This window comes from Corythoichthys intestinalis, chromosome 18, assembly GCF_030265065.1.
Source record: "Corythoichthys intestinalis isolate RoL2023-P3 chromosome 18, ASM3026506v1, whole genome shotgun sequence".
Lineage (NCBI taxonomy): Eukaryota > Metazoa > Chordata > Actinopteri > Syngnathiformes > Syngnathidae > Corythoichthys > Corythoichthys intestinalis.
Window position 1 is genome coordinate 15,946,385 of NC_080412.1, and position 25,053 is coordinate 15,971,437.

The window sequence follows — 25,053 nt, forward strand, 5'->3', positions numbered from 1 at the left end:
CTAGATCTTATTAAAAAGAATATATATATATTTATATAAGTTATATATTTCTTACCTAAAAATGTAATTACGCTTGATAACACACATCACTTGAAAGCTACGTGTTTTTCCCACGTGTTTCAATTGAATTTCCATTTGTGTCAAGCTATTTTTAAGTTCTAGTTAAGTTTTAAGTTAGTCTAACCTGTAAGTACTGATAGGATTTTGAGTTTTTGCAGTTTTCAAAATAAATGTATGATACCTGCTGTATTGGAGCACATTAGGGACCAGTGCTACTTGGTGTTTTATTCAGCAATGACTACTGAGCTAAGACTGACAGTTAGCTTTATTATGTTTTAATTTTACACCCTCATCACTCTACAGCGCTGTGTTTTTACAGATTAAATAAAGCCTGTATGTAAGACACGTTAGCCACGCATCGACAGTGGTCATAATCAATAGAAACCTAGCCCTCCGAAGGGCTAACGTTACTTGAGCGAGTGACAGTAACGTTATATGTATTAGCGCTGAGTACTGCTTAAAGATGGCGGCTGTTTACTAAAGCCACCCAGACACGGCGGAGTCTGTCATTTCGCATCTAGTCCTAAATGCATGCGATATCTATGAGACGCATCGGAGACTACCTGCTACCACACTAGCATCATGCGGGCATAGTTTTTAGCAACGTCGGCTTAGTTTGTAGCGGCTGTCGGCTGCAATAAGTTTTTTTTTTTTTTTTGTAATTGCTTCTTCCTCTACGCACGTGACGTCAGCGCGTTGTCCCGCATTAAAAGTAGTCCGGGCAAAACGTGATGCTTAGAGCAGGCAAAATTAAACGATTCCTCGAGGTGAATAAAATTACTCTGATTAGTTTTTAAACTCGAGTTACTCGAGTTGCTCGAGTATTCGTTTCAGCTCTAATGCATGCATAAGTTTTTCAATGTCAGTGGGTCAGAAGCCCCTTAATTCTTACTATATTTTTTTAGGTGGTAATAAGCAAATTTAGTGACGGGCTTTAGATGGCTATCAATAATCTGAGTCAATAATCACGCCAAGATTTCTGTCTTGATTTGATGCTGTAAGTGACATTGTGCTAAGGTGCATGCTTATCTTTGACCTTTCCTTTTTTGGCCCAAAAATGATCACTTCTGTCTTCTCCACATTTAGCTGGAGAAAATTCTGGCACATCCATTCATTGATTTGTTGAATGCATTTACTCAGGGAAACTAAGGGACTATAATCATGTGTGAACACAGAAATGTAGAGTTGTGTGTCATCTGCCTACTGTAGGTGTGATGAGAGATGTCATACTGTTCCATGATCTGAGCTAGGCGATCCAATCCAGATCAAAATGGATTGGATGTATAGCACCATCTATGGCAGCCAGTTAGTGCCCCATGAAGGGCTAATAATGTTTCCAGTCGATTAGCAGCCTACATTGGTAGAGATTTCAGATACCTGACCTTTTTCCATTTCATTTTACCCGTGGATTCTTCCCCTTGTGTTCTCCCTGTTAATGATGGTCTCAATGAGTTGTGAGATGTTTTACTTATTACCTATTTTTGTTTTAAATGCAGGAGCCCACTGTACTACCAAACTCCGGGGCAGGTCCATCATGGGGTCAAGACTCTGAACTCTCCTCTAAATCGATTGGTTTACAAAGCAGGCAGTTCAAAGGTCAGACACTCATTAGCTTCTCTGCTTCTTTTCAACTCGTTTCCAGACAAAGTGACACAGCGGTGTTGGTGACACACCTGTACTTACAGTTGACAAGACACTGCTTTTCTTCCGCGTGATGATAGCCAGATTAGCACAATGTGTGGCGAGGGAGGAGTGTCAGCAGTGATGGAGAAGTGGAAGCCCACTAAGCTGAGAACCAGCTTAACTTAAAGTGGCTTGTCATGACAGGAGGAAGTGACAAACTTAAAATAGTAACATTGATTATGCTAGCTGACAAAATAAGTGATGTTGGCTAGAGCCCCTATTTTCTATTCTCCATTCATATTTAATTACAAAGCAGACTGAATTGAACTTTTTTTGTAAATCAGAACGTTGCTGTGTACTGTACAAACGTTCACATTTGTGCCAATATGAACATGCGACCAGAGAGACATTCCTAGTCTATTATGAATCATCGAGGATGTGAAACTGCAAGTTCTGCGCCCATGATTCTTGCCCCAGATGGCCTGATTCTCCATAATGAGATAGAGAACGGCTCTCTTCAGAGCAGCTTAAGTCGCACTACAGCTCTTCAAATTTGTCTCACTTTGTCAAATAGGATAGACATGGTCATAAGTTCTTGGGTCACACCAGCATTATGACCAGGGTACTTTCTGTTGTCAGTTGAAATGAGTTAATCAATACTAATTGTCCAATCCATTTGAACTGGGAGTGTGGCAGATTTGGTCATTCGCTGCCACCCTCCCACTTCAAATGGATTAGACGTCTAGGTGGTCAATGGCAGCCATTGAGTTAAGGAAGAACAAACAGAAGAACAAGGAATATTGATACTAGGGCTGTCAAACGATTAAAATTTTTAATCAAGTTAATTACAGCTTAAAAATTAATTAATCACAATTAATCGCAATTCAAACCATCTATAAAATATGCCATATTTTTCTGTAAATTGTTGGAATGGAAAGATAAGACACAAGATGGATATATACATTCAACATACGTTACATAAGGACTGTATTTGTTTATTATAACAATAAATCAACAAGATGACATTGACATTATTAACATTCTGATAAAGCGATCCATGCATAGAAAGACTTGTAGTTCTTAAAAGATAAATGTTAGTACAAGTTATAGAAATTTTATATTAAAACCCCTCTTAATGTTTTCGTTTGAATAAAATTTGTAAAATTTTCAATCAAAAAATAAACTAGTAGCCCGCCATTGTTGATGTCAATAATTACTTACACAATGCTCATGGATGCTGAAGCCTATAAAATCAGTCGCACCCAAGCGCCAGCAGAGGGCAGCAAAACTCCACAAAACACAATTAACGTGGGCATTTCACTGTACTGTCATTTAAATCTGCCTAAACGGGGCACGTGCGTTAATTGCGTCAAATATTTTAACGGGATTCATTAAAAAAATTAATTACCGCCCGTTAACGCGACAATTTTGACAGCCCTAATTGATACACACAAAAAAAAAACAACAACATATATGATGCCTATCACAAATACCTTTACCGTCTTGTATGTGGAAAAGGGGTTACTTAGTAACAGAAAGAGAGGGAGTGTTTCGCGCATCTAATGCACTTTAATGTTGACACATTTGGAATTTGTAGAATTTGACTATGTGCTTAAAAATCAGAAATTACATACAATTCAGTTATGCTAAAATATCAGTTCAGTAGCCTCAAGACTTTATAACTAGGGCAAAGATCCTGCAGTGAGAAAACAACATAGCTGAATTTCAAGGTGTAGACAAGTTTTAACTCTTAAAACTAATCAAAACGGTTCCTTCACAAACCCAAATTTTGTCAAAAGTAGCCCAAATTATATCAATCCACCCTGTACATCTCTCCCGGCCCGAGTCTTGGCGAGGGACCCTCATTGCTGTACTCAGTCACGCCGACCAATATATATATACAGTACATATATACTTTTAATTCATTCAATATGAATGTGATGTTGCATGTGTGTCATGTAAAAAAAAAAAAAGGAGCAATTTCACTCATATCTATTAGATATGTGACTATGCTGCAAGTACTCAGTTCTGAGAACTTAGATCAGATTGTGTCAAGCACCGTTTCCCTTTCTTGCTGGGTGTTGCAGATCATGAACATGAAGTGTGTGTTTGTCAAACAGCTCACACAGCTTAGGATCAGTGGTTTAGCTTGATTACCTCTTTTAAGGACACGCCTGGGCTAAGCAAGCACTGCTCATAGCAGCACCGCAACGGGGGAGGGGCAAACTACCGCAACCATATACAGAGATCATCAGTTCGCTCCATATATGTACAATAAAAATTCTGCCTGCACTAAGAGAGGCCACTACCTGGAAACACAAGCATTTATTTACATTTTTTTTTCTATTGTTTCACGTCAAGAAAATGAAAATTACTAAGTTTTATGCAGGTCATTAAAAATCATTAAAAGTCGTGAGATAAATTCTGTCAAAATTCTGGCCTTAAAAAGGATTAAACTTAATGTTCGAGGCATAAAAAAAAATATGTAAACCTGATGGTCAAAAACTTTTTTTACATATTTTATTTGAGTTGTCTGATATTATCAGGTAGCCAATAGTATCGGCCAATGAAAGCATTTTAAAATGATATTGGATAATATCAACATCGGTTTTGGGGCCAATATGCATGTTGCCTACAAAGTGAATGTAGAAGCCTTCTGCCTTTGTACAGGGGCTGGTCACATCTTGGCACAGCAGTGATGCTTATTAGATGTCTCCAAACCAAGATGCTTGGGATTTGTTATGTGAGCAGACCATTTGTATTCATGGTTCAAGCATAAAATGAACAATAAATGATTGCAAAATAATGAATTATAAACTCATGATATACCTCATTCACCGTACTGAAGCTGTGTGCCTTTGTTATTTTTAGCCTGAAGCACTGTGTGAGCTATATGTGATATGGCAGTGCCTTTTTGGCGCTTTGCACTTGATACAAAAAAACTGATGTTTGCATTATTTTGATTTCCACAATACATATAGTGGTGCAATATAGGCACTTTTTCCATAACTTCAGTTTAAGTTCTCTTATTTTTCACAAAATGTTTATTGAAAAATCTTGAAGTTGTTACATTTATCATTAATAAAGATTCAGTGGGGGACCACAATACAAATATATAATATGTTCAGACCACGACCGCAAATATGGGAATCAGTTTGATATCTGTATCAGATTTTTGGGAGTCTGATCATTTCGGGTATCGGTTAAAAAGTCATTATCAGACAACTCTACTCACAATTTGTGTGTGTGAAATTATCTGCTGTTGGGCATGGACATTAAATTAGTTTAAAGTGGCATTAAAAAGCATTAAATGAGATTTGCTGATAACTGTAGAAGACCTGATTATGTATGTTTTCGGTTTATTCCAAAAGATTTTCCTTTGGGATGCACATGATAAAAGTGTTGTATGTCCCTTTAAGTAATGTAGTTTGGATTCAAATACAAAATGTAATCATTTTCATAACTATGTATTTATTTTTCTCTATATGACGTACTTGCAGGTTCTTTTGAATCACCAAAGACGAAAGATGACGCTGAATTCCGAATCTTCGTGGCCCTCTTCCCTTATGACCCTGCCACCATGTCACCCAACCCGGACGCTGCCGAGGAGGAACTGCCTTTTCGAGAGGGACAGATCATTAGAGTATGTAACCCATAAATCACTCTTTTTGTGTATTTGACGATGATAGACGTCCAATCATGTGGCTCTTAAAAACTACATTAAAACTCTTAATAAGTTTATCACCAGTAGACATGGTGGCAGTGAAGGAGCGTTTCATTATTTGCAGTCAACCCTCCCATTTTAAATAGATGGGACGTCTTTCACCGTCAATGGCAGCCATTAAGTTGGACTGAAAGAGCCACACGTTGCTCTGGAGCCACAGCTTTCAGTTAAAGTTCTGTTAAGTCCACTGTTCATACACACCCAATGAAAATGAAAATACAGTATTTATAATGCCAGATTAACTGTGTGTATGCATTATTTTAAAAAAGATTTATTTATCTGTATAGGTTTACGGGGATAAAGATTCAGATGGGTTCTACAGAGGGGAATCTGGTGGTCGTTTGGGCTATGTGCCTTGCAACATGGTGTCTGAGATCCAGGTGGAAGATGAAGAAACCCGGCAGGAGCTTCTGCAGCAGGGCTTCTTAACGACACCACCATCTATTGAGAAGATAGGTATGTAAATTGAGTTTGCTGATAAATGTAAATTGTTTGGCCTACATTTTTGAGTACTATAGGACAACTATATTTACACATTGTGTGGCTGCGTATGCGCAAACCTAAACCTGCCTTGCAAATATAGCGGGCCTCATGCAAGAACAACCGGATATTTCCATCCATTTTGAGCGTACAAAAGTATTTGAAGGTGTCAAAAGAAACTAAATTATGTCAGGGGACTACAGTACATTTGATTTTGTCTCTATAAATGATCATTTACACGAAAGTATGATAAGCTACATTTGCTCAATATTCAACATACAGTGGTACCTCGACATACGATCGCTTCGCCACACGATCTTTTCGACATCCGACGTAAAATTTGACTTGCCATTTGTTTCTACATCCGACGACATGCTCGAAATACGACGATTTATGACAGTGCTGCAGTTTCTTTGTTGTCCGCAAGATGGCCGCACGGGGGATTTTCATGTGAGAGAAATCAACATGGCGTCCATGAATGTCAGTGCAGGTGGTGAAAAAAAGGAAAAAAGTGAGGCATACCATTGAAATGAAGATGGAAATGATAGAGAAACATTAGCATCGTGGGCGCGTCCGTGAACTGGCTTGAAAATACGGCCGTGGAATGTCTACAATCTCGACGGTCCTCCTCCGACCTCCGTTCGCCAGTCTTTATAAGTTAACAATTATACAAGTGACAATTATTATTATTGTAGAATCGTCAAAAAATCACCAGCTTCGTCAGGTTTTTAATCATTTATTTCAGAACTTGTGCAACTCAACATGCCTACTGTCCGCCGCAGATGAACATGAAAAGTGAAACTAAAAGGTCCTCTCTCACTCTGGTATGTCAGCAATGCAGTGGGTTCAGGTACATCACCCAAAACACATCCACCACATTAGAACCCAATTTGGTACATTATTATAGGTATTACTATTATTATCTTTATACCATACGATACCATCATCTACCGCTTCCTCTAAGGTCTGGTCGCGGGGGCAGCAACTGTAGCAGGGAAGCACAGACTTCCCTCTCCCTAGCCACTTCACCCAGCTCCTCCGGCAGGAACCCAAGGCGTTCCCAGGCCAACCGAGAGACATAGTCTCTCCAGCGTGTCCTGGGTCATCCCCGGGGCCTCCCGCCGGTGGGACATGCCCGGAACACCTCTCCGGGAGGCATCCAGGGAGCATTCGAACCAGATTATTATTATTATTACTATTAATTCCAATTTTTATCCACAATTTATTTGTTTTGCTGTGTAATTGCTATTTGCAATAGTACCAGCAGTATATATTAAGGATTTAGTGTAGGTTTTCGGGCCGTGGAACGAATGAATGGAATTTGTATTCTCATGGGAAAATCGTGCTCGACATACGACCAGTTCGACTTAAAAAACTTCCTGGAACGTCCTGTAGATGTACCACTGTATTTGAATATTTATCTTTCAAATTCAGAGTCAATCTCTACTACAACTTCTTGGTACTGTACGGTGCCACTCATTTCACACATCGTTGACAGAGTAAATTAAGACTAGGAGTTGGATTGGATTAAAAAAAAAAATGAATCAAATGAATGACAGAATTAAGAAATTAGTTAATTATCATTTATCGCGTTTCAGTGAATTTAATCAGATTTAACTAATTCGGTAGCATCAATTTAGCCATTGTATCAGAAAATTGTGCAGTGACAAATGTTCCGTGTTTGGAACGTAACCTGCAGTTAAAATGCGTTATTTAAACCCGCTAATATTTTGTAATTACCGTAATTTACGGACATTAAGATGCAACTAACTATACGCAGCACCCACCAAATTTCTTGAAAAATAAAAAAGCCAGATTCAAATTTGTAGCTGCTTATAGTCTGAAAATGACATACAGTGTATCACAAAAGTGAGTACACCCCTTTCATTTCTGCAGATATTTAAGTATATATTTTCATGGGACAACACTGACAAAATGACACTTTGACACAATTAAAAGTAGTCTGTGTGCAGCTTATATAATAGTTAATTTATTTTCCCATCAAAATAACTCAAAATATAGCCATTAATATCTAAACCCCTGGCAACAAAAGTGAGTACACCGCATGGGAACTACGTAAAACCCTAAATGTCCAAATTCAGTACTGCTTGTCATTTTCCCTCCAAATCTTCATGTGACTGGTTATAGGAGTGCTGTCAGCATTGCTGTAGAGATTGAAGAGGTGGGGGGGGGGGGGTCATTCCCACCACCATGCTTGACTGTAGGCTGTACTCCTCAACTGCTCGCCGCCACACATGCTTGAGACCATCGGAACCAAACAAATTAATCTTCCTCTCATCAGACCATAGGACATGGTTCCAGTAATCCATGTGCTTTGTTGACATGTCTTCAGCAAAGTGTTTGCGGCCTTTCTTGTGTAACGTCTTCAGAAGGGACTTCCTCCTGGGGTGACCATGCACCCCAATTTGATGTAGAGTACGGTGTATGGTCTGAGCACTAACAGGCTGACCCCCCACCTCTTCAAACTCTGCAGCAATGCTGACAGAACTCCTGTAACCAGTCACATGAAGCTTTGGAGGGAAAATGACAAGCAGTACTCAATTTGGACATTTAGGGGCGTATGTAGTTCCCATGCGGTGTACTCACTTTCTTTACCAGGGGTTTAGATATTAATGGCTATATTTGGAGTTATTTATAGACCCTACCCACGTGACGTCACAACTCCGCCCTCCTGACTGGTGCCGCCCAATTGTCCGTCAACACATCGTGTTTACCTGTTACGGCTATGTACATTCCTCCTATTTACGGCCTGTTTTTCTGCTCGTTAACATTAATAATCAAAATGGTGAAGGCGTGTGTGGCGCTCGGTTGCAATAACAGAGAAGATAGACGGAGAGACTTGAAGTTTCTCCCGGATTCCGAGAGACCCGGTGAGGAGAGCGAGATGGGCTGCTGCAATTCGACGAGAAAACTGGGCTCCAAACGATTACCACAGATTATGTAGTAGTCATTTTATATCTGGTAAGATGCATTTAATATATATCTAGAGGGTTTTGGGCTGACAACCACAATTAAGATCATTGCTAGGCTAATCGCCGACAACATACACGTATGTATGTAGTGAGAGTGCTATCGCTAAACCATATAAACATTAAAAGCCCTAGCTCCATTGACAAATGACATGAAATACATTAGACTTGACAGTGGATGTTAGCAAGAACAAAAGATTTTGAATTGAAAATTTCGTAACTCACCTTTCCAAGCACAAGATAGATTCCTGCCGAATTTTCGTGGACGAGGACCTGTTTCACCCAACCAGCAACGAAGTATTTATAAGCCTCCAAGCTCTTAAAGATAGGCTGATTTTGTGTGGACAAGATAGTTGTAAATATCAGGGTAGCTAGCAGATGTCAGGCAAAGATGGCGAAGACAGCGGGTCGAAAAACATCGATTTAGGTATCAAATATGGATCTGGCGAATGGATAAACTGAAGCTTTTCCACATAACGCCTTTTATGCAACGCATCCAGTGAGTTTACGGCATCCGAAAGCACCAGGTCTTCCATGAAATGCTTTATAAATTGCTCGATCAATTGAGACCATTAATAATACAGACACAAAATGACGGACAATGGGGCGGAACAATACAGCGATCACGTGATTTTGTGACGTCGGTGGGTAGGGTCTATAGGGGAAAATGAATTAACTCTATTATATAAGCTGCACACAGACTACTTTTCATTGTGTCAAAGTGTCATTTTCTCAGTGTTGTCCCATGAAAAGATATACTTAAATATTTGCACAAATGCGAGGGGTGCACTCACTTTTGTGATACACTTTACATTCATTAAGCTGTACAAGTCTTCCATATTTCACAAACTGTTTTTGCACAAGGCCCATTTTGCGTTTTAACTGGCTTCCATTGAAAGTGATAGACGTCCAATACATTTGAAATCGGAGGGTTGGCAGTGAATGAACGAAAATGAAGAAAGATTCATTCGCTGCCACTATTCCAATTGAAATGGATTGGATGTCTACTAGTGATGAGCTCATTTAAAGAGATTCAATGTCATTTTTATGAGCCACATGGTTGGACGTTGGCTGTTTTCATGTCGTGTGTTTGCCTTGCAAATTCAAGCTGACACTTTGCTTCTATTTCCTGCTTCCTAACCAGTGCAGAGCACAGAGTAAACATCTACAATTTCAACCTTTTCACTTCCACTTGCGCTCACCGCTATGGCCGCTGCTCACTGGTTGTTAATGGCATATTACTGTCTCATTATTTGTTGTTTTGTACTCCCGTCCTCCTTTTTGGTCTGATTTTTGGTGTCACATATTTTGGTTTTCTATTCTGAAATCCCATGAAGGCACTCGCACATACGCACAGCTTCCACGCCGCCCCGTTCCACCACCGAAACCGAGACGATCCAAGAAAGGTGTGTCTGGCTGCAGATTCCCTCCCACTGCCCTCCTTTTTGGGTCTTCTCCGGTTTGCCTCTCTTTATGTGTGTTTTGCTTTAAGTGTGCTGTTTCATCTCATTTACCGTATTTCACAAAGTGACCAGAGGGGATTGATAAAACTGGATCAGTCTGAACAATCACTGCTTTATTGCATATTGTTGTCAGTCTTTGTCATCTTCCTCATATGCAGAGGTCATACAAAGAAATCGAAATTGCCTTTCCATCCTTATGAAAGACACATAACACAGGACTAACATTTGGCGAGACATACATACAATTGAACACAAACATGACTGTTAAAATTTGACAAAAAGACTACCGGTAATCATCATAATAATGAAGTGATTTAGTGTTAAACATAGAAATAGAATAGAATGCAAGGCATGGTTATATTTCATGGACTTATGTTTCTTGCTTAAATAAAATTTAAAATTTTCATAGAGTGTAGAAATCTCAACATTTAAATTATATAGCTAAACATAAAAAAAGTAAACAAAAGAATATTTCCTTTTTTGTTTTTTAATTAAAAAGTTGACCCTTTATCTGCTTTTTTGTTGTTGTTAAAATGTAAATAAAAGGAACAATAAAAGATAAGAACATATTGGCTATTCAGAGGCTTAGAAAGAGGTTTTGGACAATTTTGTTGAAAGTTGAAAACGACTCATCAACTATCAAAACATATGTTTACTAGCAGTATGCTTGGCGTTGCCCGGGGTTGTGTACCATGAATGCAATACAACCGAATCACAGATAAAACATACTTTCCTTAGAGATACAGCTATAATGTAGTCAAGAGTAAAACTACATCATAAAGGGGTTAATGAGGGCATTCTCAGCAGTGTACAGTAGGAATATCTATCTGGAATGAATCCCTTAGTAATATTCCTGAAAATTGTGCATTTATTTTTTTAAAAATTCATTGTCTTGTGGAGTACCCAAAGCCACAATGTATCATCACAGCACATTTAAATTTGTACATGAAACCGTAAAGTTTGAAAGACAACTTGCAGTCGCAAGAAACTTGGCTTTAGCCAGATTTTCTAGTTCCTAATTAATTTTCCGCACTAAATAGAGGCCTACAGAGATCAAACCAATCCAAGAACACTCTCAGAAACAAAGTACAACTTCGTACAAGGTTCCCGCGGGGGTCTTAAAAAGTCTTAAAAGCATTGAATTGATGAATTTGAAAATAATACCTTAAAAAGTCTTGAAAAAGCATTAAATGTTCAAATCTGGGTCTTAAAATGTATTCTGTATGTAACTTCTCCATGTCTCATTTCTCCAAAAGTGTCATTTGTCATTTTGATTAAATAACGTAGCATAAATAAATAAACTGGGTGAAGGAGCCAATCATTGAGAATGCAACGCAGCCCCGGGTCAAAATCCCTTCCTGCGGGGATCCCGCGTGAATCCCGTGTCACGATTTATTTTTTTTTAACACCTAGCCATACATTTCATAAAAGAGAGATGAGGAAATGTAAATTCAACGAAGCGTGGTTGAGTAAACAATCCATTCGCTTTTGGCTCAAACACATGGATAGCAATGTATTTGAGGCTTTTTGCATCGTATGCAAAAAAAAAGATTCAGCTGGGTTCAATGGGCATGAAGGTACTAGAGTCGCATGCTAAATCGTCCAAGCACATAACCTCCATGAAAGGAAAGAAACAAACTCCATCCATTGCCGGTGTTTTTCAATTTGCCTGTATAAGACAGTCAGCTGTTCATAGGCCTGAAGAGACAGAAGCTAAAGCCAGCCAGTAAGCTGATAATGTAAGCAAAGCGACAGCAGCTAACTAGCCGTCTAGCTGCTAGTGCTGCAGCCCCCCTGCATCCCAGCCCACCTACGATTCCTAGTGGATTTGCGAGAGTGGGTCTTTGCACATCGTTTGGGTCTACAGCAGCCATGAAAGCAGAGGTGTTTTGGTTGCCCGAGAGTTTAAGACTACCCTGGCCACGCTAAATGCTAATGCTAACGAGAATGCCTCTACTTGGCCTGTGGTCTGTGTTTGCGCTGTGGTGGTGTCGCGTGAGTTGCCTATTCAATACGCAGCATTATTACCTCCTGCACACATTCCACATTTCCACTTTCGAGAAATAAATTAACGGGATTTCACGTAGTTTGTTTTTCTTTGTCGATATGGCTGTGAAATAGGTATTAAGTTTTTTAAAAAGGGTCTTAATTAGGGCTTAAAAAGTCTTAAATTTAACTTGAGGAAACCTGTAGGAACCCTGTGTGTAAAATTTCGTCAAAATCCGCCCAGCCATTTAGGAGTCCATAGGGAATGAACACACACACAGCTCCACTTATATATAAATTTAGATTACCGTATTCTCCGCACTATAAGGCTCATCGTAGTATAAGATGCACCTTCAATGAATGGCCTATTTTCTGTTTTCATGTATAGGGCGCACCGCATTATAAAGTGCAGTAGTAGTATTAGTAGTTGTTGTTGTAGTGTTTGGGGTTGCGTTATGCATCTACTAGATTGACCTTAAATTGAAATTAAGAGGAATGTCATGCCACCATTAACCAATAATGATCCATACATAAGGCGCATCAGAATATAAACTGCACCGTTTGTTTTTCGAGAAAATTAAAGGCTTTTAGATGTGCCTTATAGTGTGGAAAATGCAGTAGTTGATTAATCTTGACAGTGTGTTTTCAGTGCTATTGATGGCGCTAAACGTCCAATCCTTTTAGCCTGGGAGGGACGAATATATTCATTTATCCCTTCTGATCACTATCTGTTCATTTATGTACAGTTATTTTATGTCGACAGTAAATTCAGAATGCAACTTTAGCCTTTAAGGTGTGATGCTGGATTTTTTCCCCTTTTTCTGTAAATATATGCAATCTTATCCCTCGCTTGTCTTCCAGTAGAGTCTGCAGCACTCTGGGAGGAGAGCATAGACTCCTCCAGTCAAGGTTTGTTGAATTCCGCATGACTACGTGGCCATTCAAATGCTCAACTTGCATGTGCTCATCTTCCATCTACATGTTAATTGACCTTTCATTATCAGTTTTGTCGACATGTAGACTGTATGTCCGTTGCAGGTAATCCCGCTTGCTTTTTATCTTCTTTTTCAGGTTTAAACATTGATTCATGACATTAATATTTTCTTCGCGTTTTCTTTCAGTGATGCTGGGATTATGACAAATGATCAAGAGCAAAAAATACTGACTCAATGCTGTCATTTTAACCTTTTGTGTTTAACTGCATGGAGTGAACTCACCGTCACTTTAATCTGCAGAAAACATGCCATAATCCTTCTAATGTATTTTTGGCTATATGTTTTTGCCGTTCAGATCCAAGCGTGGCAGCTGCTGAAAATGCAGCAAACCCCGACCCAAAATCTCGTCGGATGGTCGCCATCTTTGATTATGATCCACGAGAGAGCTCCCCGAATACTGATATTGAGGTCAGACTTGGGCCACGCAGACCGAATATCATATTTGTAGTTGTTGTTGGCTCATGACAGGGTAGTGAATCTCCAGAATGATGGGGTAAAGAATAGACAGATGAGTGTTTGCTCACAATTTCATTTGTTTCCTTAGGCTGAGTTGACCTTTAGCGCTGGGGACATCATCCATGTGATTGGCGACATGGACGAGGATGGCTTTTTCTATGTAAGTATTATACTGGAAATATAAAGTGGCTGTTGAATTGACTCTGTACTTTGAACAAAACAAAAGCAGCAAAAGTTTAACTATTTGTAGGGCTACTCATTGAACTCACTGGCTGCCATTGACGCCACTACACGTCCAATCCATGTTGACTGAGAGCGTACATTCATTCCCTCCCAGTCAAAATTGATTGGACATCTAGTGTCGTAATTGGCAGTTATAGTTGAGCGTTCACATCCAGTCCTCATAGTTTAAATCGGGTCCCCAAACTACGGCCCGCCTCCACATTTGGTCCGCCCCCCTGAACAATAGTAGAGAGCATTTTGATTTATTTTTTTTTTTCTCCCTCAATAGTGTTATTTATTTCCTGGCCTTTTTCTTTGAAGAACTCAGAGAGGGTTATTTGGTTATTATCTATTTAATTAATAGTGTTATATTATATTATATTATATTATATTATATTATATTATATTATATTATATTATATTATATTATATTATTATTTTTATTTTATTTACTTTTGTTCCGTGAAGAATCCAGAAAGCGTTATTTGATTGTGGCTTTCTGAAAAACAATAATTTTTTACATTTAGGCTTTCCTTCAATCGTCACACTTTTTCTGTTACAAACTGACCCAGGCCCCTCATCAGAGAAGGGAAAAGATTTATGTGGCCCTCACAGGAAAAAGTTTGGGAACCCCTGGTTTAAATGAATTAGATGTCTATTGTTGTCAATGGCAGCCAGTGTGTCTGTCAAATACTATGAAATAGAAAAAAAGAACTCAGTCCAAACTGATTGATTGTCTGTGTCTTTTAGGCTGAATTGAACGGACAACGAGGCTTAGTACCCTCCAACTTCCTGCAGGCTTTACCGGAAGATCCTCCAGCCGATCTTGTCTCAGCTCAGGCAGCACCAGAACACAAGAAGGAATCACAGGTAGCAGAGTAACCTGCTTTTCCGTGTTAGCAACACGCATGGTTTATTTCTTCTCTAGTGATGATTCTTTTTGTTAACTCTTGATTTTTGTCTATTTCTTTAACTCTGTCGCTTTTTTCCCCATTCCGCCGTTTCCTGCATGACAGAAGCAGAAACGAACTGTGCACTTTGAGACTTGATTGTAAGTGTTGCCTGCAGGGGATGCAACTTGATAGCATTCCGCAATAGAGTTCCTCTGTTATTCCCTTGTTCATGTTAATGTCCTTGTACTGTAGTGCCACTTTGCTGCCCGCAATCTGTAAATCCTGTGTTCAAATGTGGTTATATTTATTGGAACAGATTTTGAGTGGGATCCTACCTTCTATTTGCTCTACAGGGGGTCCTCGGTTTATAGTCATTATGGCGAAATACAATTATGAATGGCACACAATGAACTGGCGAGAGAATACATAGTTCCACACACCTCATAGTTTATATTTATTGTCAAGAGGTATTAAAATGCACTAAAATGGCTTAAAAATGCAGGAATGACCTACATTTACAATTAAAATTCTTATACTTTTTCTATGAAATTGTATGAACTCTTTCAGTGCCATGCGATGATGGACGTCAAAATCATGATTCATTTTTCTTTCTAATTAGACTTTCATTAGTAAAAGTCTTAACCATTTTAACTCATTCGCAGCCAGCCCTACAGTTCAAATGTATTGGACGTCTATCACAGTCAATGACAGCCAATTTATTCATAACTCATTTCTCTTAATTTTATAGCGTTTCTCTTGAGCTGCCATGGTATTTTAAACAGAGGACCCCCATTACAGTACTAGACAATATTACCGTATTTTTCGGACTATAAGTCGCAGTTTTTTTTTTCATTGTTTGGCAGAGGGTGCGTCTTATACCATGGAGCGACTTATGTGTGATTATTTACGGTCGGGTCGGGAAGACTTCTCTCTCGCTAACTTTTTTTTAAATGAATATATATTTATACTAAAACGACGTATGGATGTTCAATAAAATAAATAATTTTGATAAAACAGAGAAGGCGCTGTGCATGCCTGCGCACGTAAAAACAGTGGCCCTGCTCTCTTTTCAATCTTCCCCTCCCGCGCACTGGCGCCCTCTGCGAGCATCCTGGTATTTCCTTTTTGATATGGAGCAGCTATAGGAGTGAAAAACAAACTAAAAGGGGGATATGGAAAGGATTCAAATTTATTGCTATACGGAAACCTGTGTCAGCTTTGCTGAATTTAAAGGAATGTGGCTCTTTGGTCTCATACGAGAAATATATTTAACAAACTTCTCCAGCGTTATTTCGTTGTTTAAATGCATTTATAATGATCATAAAAATATGTAGGCTATTTAAACATTGAGAAAACGTTTTTTTTTCTGCAAACTCGAGGAGATTAAAATGTCAAATCCACTATCAACCTGTTAGAACAGACACACAAATATAAATAAAAGATATGAATGTTTATTGAATATCCATCTTTCAGTCTTGTTTAACTGGCAGAATTTGTTACCAAAGACAGGCTTTAATTTGTCATCATTATGCATATATGCACCGGCATCGTCACAAACGTGATCACACAAAACGCGACCACGCATCCCATCCCCGCATTTCCTCCTTATCCTGAGTCCTCACAAATAAAACATAAAATTCAGGTTTTTTTTTTCAGGCTCGTGCCTACAAATAAAACATAAAACTTCGGGTTTTTTCGGGCTCAGGCAAGCAAATCAAGTTAATTGATCGGGCTCGGGCCTCGTCGGGCTTTAATACTCACGGGCCGGTCGGGTTGGGCTGGATTTTTTAGGCCAGATCTAATTTATAGCGTCATGTAATGTTAGCATACCGTACACCTATTCAGCCTGTTGTTCTCTATTGTATTTTAAATTGCCTTTCAAGATGACATGTCTGTTCTTGGTGGTGGATTCTATCAAATAAATTTCCTCCAAAAAATGCGACATATACTCCGGTGCGACTTATATATGTTTTTTTCCTGTTCATTTCACATTTTTTGGCTGGTGTGACTTATACTCAGATGCGACGTATAGTCTGAAAAAATACGGTAATCTTTGTGAGTCGATTCAACAGAACTTAACCAACTTGTCTTTTTCCCAACAAAGGGAAGCTCTTCTATCGAGCTTGAGGATCCAGGTCCGTCAACAAGCCAGAATACTCTGCTGCCACAAACAGAACCCAACCTAACGGAGCGTTCAGAACCACTACCAGATCTGCAACTGCCCGCAAACACCACATCAGACCCGGTTCCAGGCCCAGCTCCAGTGAATGCCTGCTCTGCACAAAGCAAGAAGAAGAAAGGCTTCTTCTCCAAAGGCAAGAAACTATTCAAAAGGTTTGGCTCCAGCAAGAAAGAATGAAAGGCAGGACCTCAAACTTGATGCTTTTTTTTTTTTTTTTTTTTTTTTTTTTTTTTTAAATGAAGCACTTTTTCTCATTAGAGGCTGTCAGAGCTAAAAACTGTCGCTAATTGTACATTTGCCTTAGAACACTGTTAGACAAGTTGGGAGCAACAGTCATGATTGACGTCCAATCACACTGCTCATTTCATCCTTCTGCTGTGTATTTACTGTAAATGAGTTTGTCACAAGTAGACGTCCAATCAATTTGAACTGGGAGGTTGGCAGTGAATAAATGTTTGTTCATACATTGCCTGGCCTCCCAAATAGTGTTATATGATGAATCAGGTCAAAACGATGTAAAACTTTCGATATGTTACATGTCTATCGTTTTTATCGCCATAAATAGACCGGTTTCCTAAACGCACATTTTGGTCAGCAGACGGTACCCAATTTGAGCTGAGTTGCTGCAGTTATGGGATTCCATATGCCATAGTAGTACCACTAATCAGACTCAAGATGTCACCCTCTATAGTTGTTGGCTTCCCCTGCTAACCGTACGTGAATAATGCATGCGAGACAATTGAAAATAACAACATAATCCACACGGAACACAGGCAACACAATTCGTTCCAGTATTAATATTAATTTATTATTATTCTGGTTGTACCTGGGTTACGAACAAGTTCTGTTCCTACGCTAGCGACCTAACCAGAATTTCAGTGTAAATTGGAATCAACCATTTATGTACCCCTAAATACTCCCAAAATCTTCAAAATAACTAGCCAAAATCATGTATTATAAGTCATATTAATAAAATAAAGTAAAAAGTAACATGCTGTACTTACCATCAATGCTAAGAGGTGGCTGGACGAGAAACTAGCCCCTTTCAGACATTCGCTGAACTCCGGTTAAGACCCAGGATTCTGGGTAGCCATTATGTCCGTAAGCAATTTTCCAGGTCGACTGACACGGACAGACCCAGGATTCTGGGTAGCCATTATGTCCGTAAGCAATTTTCCAGGTCGACTGACACGGACATTAACCGGGTCGCGTCCTAGTACAACGTTCGGGACTTAACCGAGACGCAAAAGCAGCCGGTTATGTCCCGGGTCACAGCGCAAAGGCTAATGATGAAGGCTGATGACATAAATATCCTGCCGGGCCGATCGTTATTTCCTTTTCCTTCGCAATAAGATGAAAAACGGTAAACAAACATCACAATTATCAATATGGCAAAATTAAAGTGGAAACATGCTAAAATTAAATTGCTACTGGATCTTGGAGCCGAGTAAGAGGAGATAATGCCGACCAAAAATGACGTAATGTCCAGGTTATAAAATCCCGATCCCCGCACGGAGAGCGGCGAGTCTGGAAGTGTTCAACCTGGGTAATTCCCAGTTCATCTCCCCATGTCTGAAAGCCATCACACGGGAATTAAGCGGGATATAAGTCTGGAAGAGGTTACTGTTACGTGACAAAGATAAATAAATGACTGGAGACAAAATGGGGGACGAGACTCCGGTGTCGTCAAGTCGAAATCACGTCGGGTATGTCGTAACTCGGGGACTACCTGTATACGGCAGTCTTAAAAATCAAAACTACTTGTAACAAGTATTACATACTTTTAAGTAAAATATAATGTATATCTTGGCACATCGATATTGTGATATAATATGGACCATACCGTGATAAATTCTTTCCCCATATTGCACAGCACTAATTAAAAAGATGAAAAGAGCCACGACTGGACGTCTACCATCGTCAGTGGCACTGAAATATTTAATACATTCTCATTGAAAAAGTATAATAATGGAAGATAGTGTGCATGCGTGTGTACGTGTGTGTGCGCGCTTTTGAAAGAAAATGCCTTTCTGAAGAAAATCTTTAAGTTGTCACCACTGGCCAGAGTGTAGGTGTATTTAGGATGCAATAATAGAAGACCAGAATGGTGTTTTCAGAAGACTTTTGAGGGATTTATATAAAGGTAAAAATACATCACTTTTTGGGTATTGTAGGCCACACTTGTATAGCAAATGTTACCTCACTGTGTCCCATTGACGGCGATAGATGTCCAATTGTGTGGCTCTTTTCGTCCTTCAGTTGTGAATTTAAATGAGTTTGATGAATGAGAATGGGTTTCATAGTGTAATGTGAAGATTAAATCTCGTCAAAATGAGTTTACCAATAGTAAACGTCCTGTCCATTTGAAGTGGGTGGGTGGTATCGAATGAACGTTTGTTGCTTCACTCGCTGCCACCTCTCCCAATTGAAACACACTGGATGTTTATCGCCGTCATTGGCAGCCAATGAGTTAATATTGACCCAAAATGTGATGTCTATGTACTGTATGTGTACACCAGGCGTTATAGGGTTAGGGTTGTTTTTAATTATCAAAAATAGTCAATTGCTCTATACAGGCTGATAAAATTTTAAAATTTTTATCAAAAGTAACACATGGACTTCACTATCAGTTGACGAGACAGCTCCGACAGACATTGCGCCATGGCTTCCCGTAGGGGGCCGGGCCAGGCATAGCGTCGTGGCAGCTTTTACTGTGATAAACTCACAGCTTTTAACCAATAATCTGGACTGTTTTTGTGGGATTTACGCATTTACAAGAATCTTCAATTTAAAAAGCTTTTTGTTTCGTGACGGCCGCCATGTAGGATTACACAATACCGTAACTTTTGCTTGAACTATTTACATGAAATGAACGATAACTGCCCGTTTTTTGCTTAACACCAAGAATCTAGACTGTTTTACGTTCATATCTATAGAAATTCCGCAATGTAAGCATTTATTTACAAGAATTTTCAACTTAAAAAGCTTTGTTTTGTGACGGCCTCCATGTTGGATTACACAATATCGTAACTTTGACTTGAAATATTTACGTAAAATGAACGATAACTGCCCGTTTTTTGCTTAACACCAAGAATCTTGACTGTTATATGTTCATATCTATAGAAATTCTGCAATGTAAGCATTTATTTACAAGAATTTTCAACTTAAAAAGCTCTGTTTTGTGACGGCCGCTATGTTGGATTTTGTATCTCTACAAAATAGTGAAATTCAACCTAAATTAGTTGCGATTGTATATAGAAAAATGCCAAATTTGCTTTTGTTGAGTAAAAGTAGGATGATTCTGCATGCTTTCCTCAAATATTCTGTAAAGTTTCTGATGTGAAAATTGAGTGATTTATTAGCGGTTGAAAACTTGCACTAAATTAAAAACTAAGTTGCTATTTTGGACAAAAACTTAAATGAGGTGTTAAATATTGCTGTTGATCCTGAAAATATCTGTGATTATCCCTGCATTTGGTGATTTTTGAGCATTTAGTGTAAAATTTTAGAATTTTATAGCCATTTTAAGTTTTGTTATATATTACTTAAACAAAAAATTATTAATCAGGGTTTTATCGGAGACAACTTTGAATTTTTTTTTTTTTAATCTCTGCTCATGGAGACTCATATATGCCTAAGGGAGATGCCTGTTTTGGATTTAGGTCGCTAGAGGCTTTGGTTTTGAGAATATTTTAATTTTAAGTTTTTGAAAATAGGCCCCCTACGGATCGGCCCTGAGCCCTGTTTCCCGTCAACTGATAGTGAAGTCTATGAGTAATGTACTTAAAGTGCAAAACTTATTTTCTCTTTCCTTATTTATCCTGTCAGCCCCCAAATACCAAGCAATAACTATAAAAAAAAACTCACATGGAATAATCGTTTGAATAATTGGTTGCTCGATTTCCTTTTTGGCAAAAAAAAAAAAAAAAAACAACATAAAAAAGTTTTTTTTTTTTTTTTTCGGAATTAAGAAAAACTTAATAATTCATGAAAATGTACCACTCAGGTCTGTGCTGATTGGCCTCAACTATATCTTGAGGTGGGTGTGTGACATGTTAAGCTGTTATATGTGATCCAGTCCAGTGTGACTGAAGTTGTCAGCATAAATGTTCACACTAAAGCATGATCACTTCTGTTTCAGTTGGAGAAAAATAGCAGTCCACTACGTATTGTTCCGAGGCTTGTGGATGCTGTGTGAATTGTGTTGTACTTTGTGCACGAAGTGCAGTACAAGGAAATGTGTGAGCTTGTAACAGCGCCCGCAGTTCTTCCTGTTGGTAACTTCTCAGGTTCTTTGTAGCTGAGCAGCCCTCCAAACCCCCCATTAAGAAATAGAAAAAGTGAAGAAAATGCCAAATGCTTGAGGTGCTTATACTTTCCTGATAAGCGGCAAAGGGGGAGAGTCTGTTCAAGTTCATGTCGTGTTAGTTACTTAACCTAGTTGAGTAGTTAAGCAATTAGTCAGAGGGTGCATGACGATGCCAAGACTGTAAATGGGTGAGGGATCGTTGTCATCATTTGAACGCTTTATTTTGTAAAATAGCCGACATGCAGGCAAGGCTGCGATCATTTTTTTTAGAGGACAGATTTGTTTCTGAAGTGTATAAAAACATATTTCTGCTGTTGTATTTTCGGCCTTGAACGCACAAGTATTATCTCTCCTGCACTGCTCCCACTCTACATAAAACCCACATACACGTAGTTAACAGTATTTAGCCTTACAAGAAGACATGGTTTAGTCTTACTATGGTGTTTACAAGATGTTTGATTGCATGAAACCAATATTATGCCCATATTCTGCCTTATTTATTTGTTTTCTTTGACTTGTAGATTGCTGAAATGCAGTGTAAAGATAGTTGGAGGAGTTGTGTATATAATGAACAGTGTTTGATCTTTTTCCTGAATTTATATTGTAAAATTGGTTTTATATCACATTATAAAAATGTTTTATTACCTATTTGAAGCTCATCTGTACATATATTCTTTTGCATGTTCATGCAGTGTTGATGCGATAAAGGCGTGGTATGCAATATTATTTAAAACATGAGTCTTTTTACATGAAATAAAGTATGTATATTTTCACATTAAACCACAGAGCATGTGAGTTTTATTCTGAACTATTAAAAAAAAAAAAAAAAAAAAAAAAGGAAGTCAAACGTTGTATTGATTCTTTATTTCATACTTGTGACATTTTATTTCATGTACAAATAACTGTCTTTTTCAACCCCCAGTGGAAATAGTGATACAAGAATTTGCAAGCTTTGCTCTACGCCACACGTCATCCATGTGAACTTTTGGAGACAGCACGCTGGGTAACGTGTAGCCTCGCGAGACAAAAGCCGCTTCCTCTTTTTTGACTTCCGGGGAGAGGCCGTCGAGTCCCTGAAGCCAACAGTACACTCATCCATAAAGTAGGAAACACTACACTGTGGTGAGGAGTTTAGTAGTGCTTTCTACTTTATGGATGACTGCACTGTATGTCCGTTGTTCCTTTGTCGACTGAAGTCACTCTTCTGCACCTGCACATGAACACGCCACAATCCCCACACTGAGCCTATGTTCACTACTCAACCTCTTAACATGAACTTCCCTTTAGAGTTACAGAAAAAGAAACATTTACCGTTGAAAAGTGTATTTGACTAGTTTATTTAATAATGAAAATCTCTTGCTTTTTTCCCCCCAAGTTAGAAAAATGGCTCTCTCATGTCTTCAAGTCAAAGAAGGCTGCCACGTACAGGAAGAAGCGCTATCTTGAGGAAGCCATTTTGGCCAGCGTGAGTAAGCTTTTCGGTCATATTCACAAGTTGAATTAAAAAGCGAAAAGTTGACAATTTTCTAATTTAAAATTAGTAAACAAATCCATACAAACACATGTTAAACATTGCATAGCAAGAAAAAGTCAATTCAAAGATATTTACAACTTATTTCTAGACCTTATTCCAAGTTTTTATAAAATTATTCTACCATTATCGCAATAGAGTAAACAAAGCTGTCTACGTATCATACGTTACCTCTACTTTTTCGTCCATTTTTTGGAAGCACCCATCTTCCGCCAGCCTCGTAGGTGCCATCGCCCGACTCAAGAAGTGAACGAAGAAGAAGTCTTCGCCTCCTTTTGAACCCTCTGCGACCACGTGATGTAACCACAGGAAGAGGTTTAACAGTCACAGCCGCTCTCCTTCTCTTCCGTCTTAACACTCTGCCTCCTACAGATGTTGGGCCGATAGGTTATAATGTCATATTTTCCAGGCAATTAAAATGGTAAATGGTAAACGCACTACAGTATGTAATTCATCTAATGTATTCATTTTAAGATCTTCAATAGGTTTTCGGAGTAAAAGGCACACTTAAATTGATGATGAACATGTTTATTTCATGTATTCAATACATGGGTATCAGTAACAATCAAATAAAATATAAGAAAGACAAAAATAGGAATATTCAAAAAGGAGTTATAAGAAGTAAAACTTATTTGCTCCCACCCCATGTCCTTAAGTCCTGACGTATCAGTCTCAGTCCATACATTTAAACATATAGGCAAGGCAAATTTATTTACAGTGCCTTGCCAAAGTATTCGGCCCCCTTGAATCTTGCAACCTTTCGCCACATTTCAGGCTTCAAACATAAAGATATAAAATTTAATTTTTTTGTCAAGAATCAACAACAAGTGGGACACAATCGTGAAGTGGAACAACATTTATTGGGTAATTTAAACTTTTTTAACAAATAAAAAACTGAAAAGTGGGCCGTGCAATATTATTCGGCCCCTTTACTTTCAGTGCAGCAAACTCACTCCAGAAGTTCAGTGAGGATCTCTGAATGATCCAATGTTGTCCTAAATGACCGATGATGATAAATAGAATCCACGTGTGTGTAATCAAGTCTCCGTATAAATGCACCTGCTCTGTGATAGTCTCAGGGTTCTGTTTAAAGTGCAGAGAGCATTATGAAAACCAAGGAACACACCAGGCAGGTCCGAGATACTGTTGTGGAGAAGTTTAAAGCCGGATTTGGATACAAAAAGATTTCCCAAGCTTTAAACATCTCAAGCAGCACTGTGTAAGCCATCATATTGAAATGGAAGGAGCATCAGACCACTGCAAATCTACCAAGACCCGGCCGTCCTTCCAAACTTTCTTCTCAAACAAGGAGAAAACTGATCAGAGATGCAGCCAAGAGGCCCATGATCACTCTGGATGAACTGCAGAGATCTACAGCTGAGGTGGGAGAGTCTGCCCATAGGACAATAATCAGTCGTACACTGCACAAATCTGGCCTTTATGGAAGAGTGGCAAGAAGAAAGTCATTTCTCAAAGATATCCATAAAAAGTCTCGTTTAAAGTTTGCCACAAGCCACCTGGGAGACACACCAAACATGTGGAAGAAGGTGCTCTGGTCAGATGAAACCAAAATTGAACTTTTTGGCCACAATGCAAAACGATATGTTTGGCGTAAAAGCAACACAGCTTATCACCCTGAACACACCATCCCCACTGTCAAACATGGTGGTGGCAGCATCATGGTTTGGGCCTGCTTTTCTTCAGCAGGGACAGGAAAGATGGTTAAAATTGACGGGAAAATGGATGCAGCCAAATACAGCAACATTCTGGAAGAAAACCTGTTGGTATCTGCACAAGACCTGAGACTGGGACGGAGATTTATCTTCCAACAGGACAATGATCCAAAACATACAGCCAAATCTACAATGGAATGGTTAAAAAATAAACGTATCCAGGTGTTAGAATGGCCAAGTCAAAGTCCAGACCTGAATCCAATCGAGAATCTGTGGAAAGAGCTGAAGACTGCTGTTCACAAACACTCTCCATCCAACCTCACTGAGCTCGAGCTGTTTTGCAAGGAAGAATGGGCAAGAATGTCAGTCTCTCGATGTGCAAAACTGATAGAAACATACCCCAAGCGACTTGCAGCTGTAATTGGAGCAAAAGGTGGCGCTACAAAGTATTAACGCAAGGGGGCCG

General features: G+C 38.9%; 1 protein-coding gene across 22 annotated transcripts in view; it reads left to right on the forward strand.

Annotated features, from left to right (window-relative positions):
- The window catches only part of LOC130906179 (peripheral-type benzodiazepine receptor-associated protein 1), a 75,434-nt gene extending 53,255 nt beyond the window's left edge, over positions 1-22,179 (forward strand). For 14 of the 22 annotated variants that reach the window (XM_057820171.1, XM_057820190.1, XM_057820175.1 and 11 more), the window contains 9 exons: positions 1,557-1,656; positions 5,184-5,326; positions 5,695-5,863; positions 10,215-10,283; positions 13,188-13,235; positions 13,617-13,729; positions 13,866-13,937; positions 14,750-14,869; positions 16,997-22,179. In XM_057820171.1, coding sequence (XP_057676154.1) covers positions 1,557-1,656; positions 5,184-5,326; positions 5,695-5,863; positions 10,215-10,283; positions 13,188-13,235; positions 13,617-13,729; positions 13,866-13,937; positions 14,750-14,869; positions 16,997-17,251 — 1,089 coding nt within the window. In that variant the 3' untranslated portion in view covers positions 17,252-22,179. Of the gene's footprint in view, positions 1-1,556; positions 1,657-5,183; positions 5,327-5,694; positions 5,864-6,632; positions 7,814-10,021; positions 10,367-13,187; positions 13,236-13,616; positions 13,730-13,865; positions 13,938-14,749; positions 14,870-15,015; positions 15,051-16,996 lie in introns of those variants that run through there. The other 8 variants (XM_057820184.1, XM_057820172.1, XM_057820177.1 and 5 more) reach the window with 8 other exon arrangements.
- Positions 22,180-25,053: the final 2,874 nt, after the last annotated feature.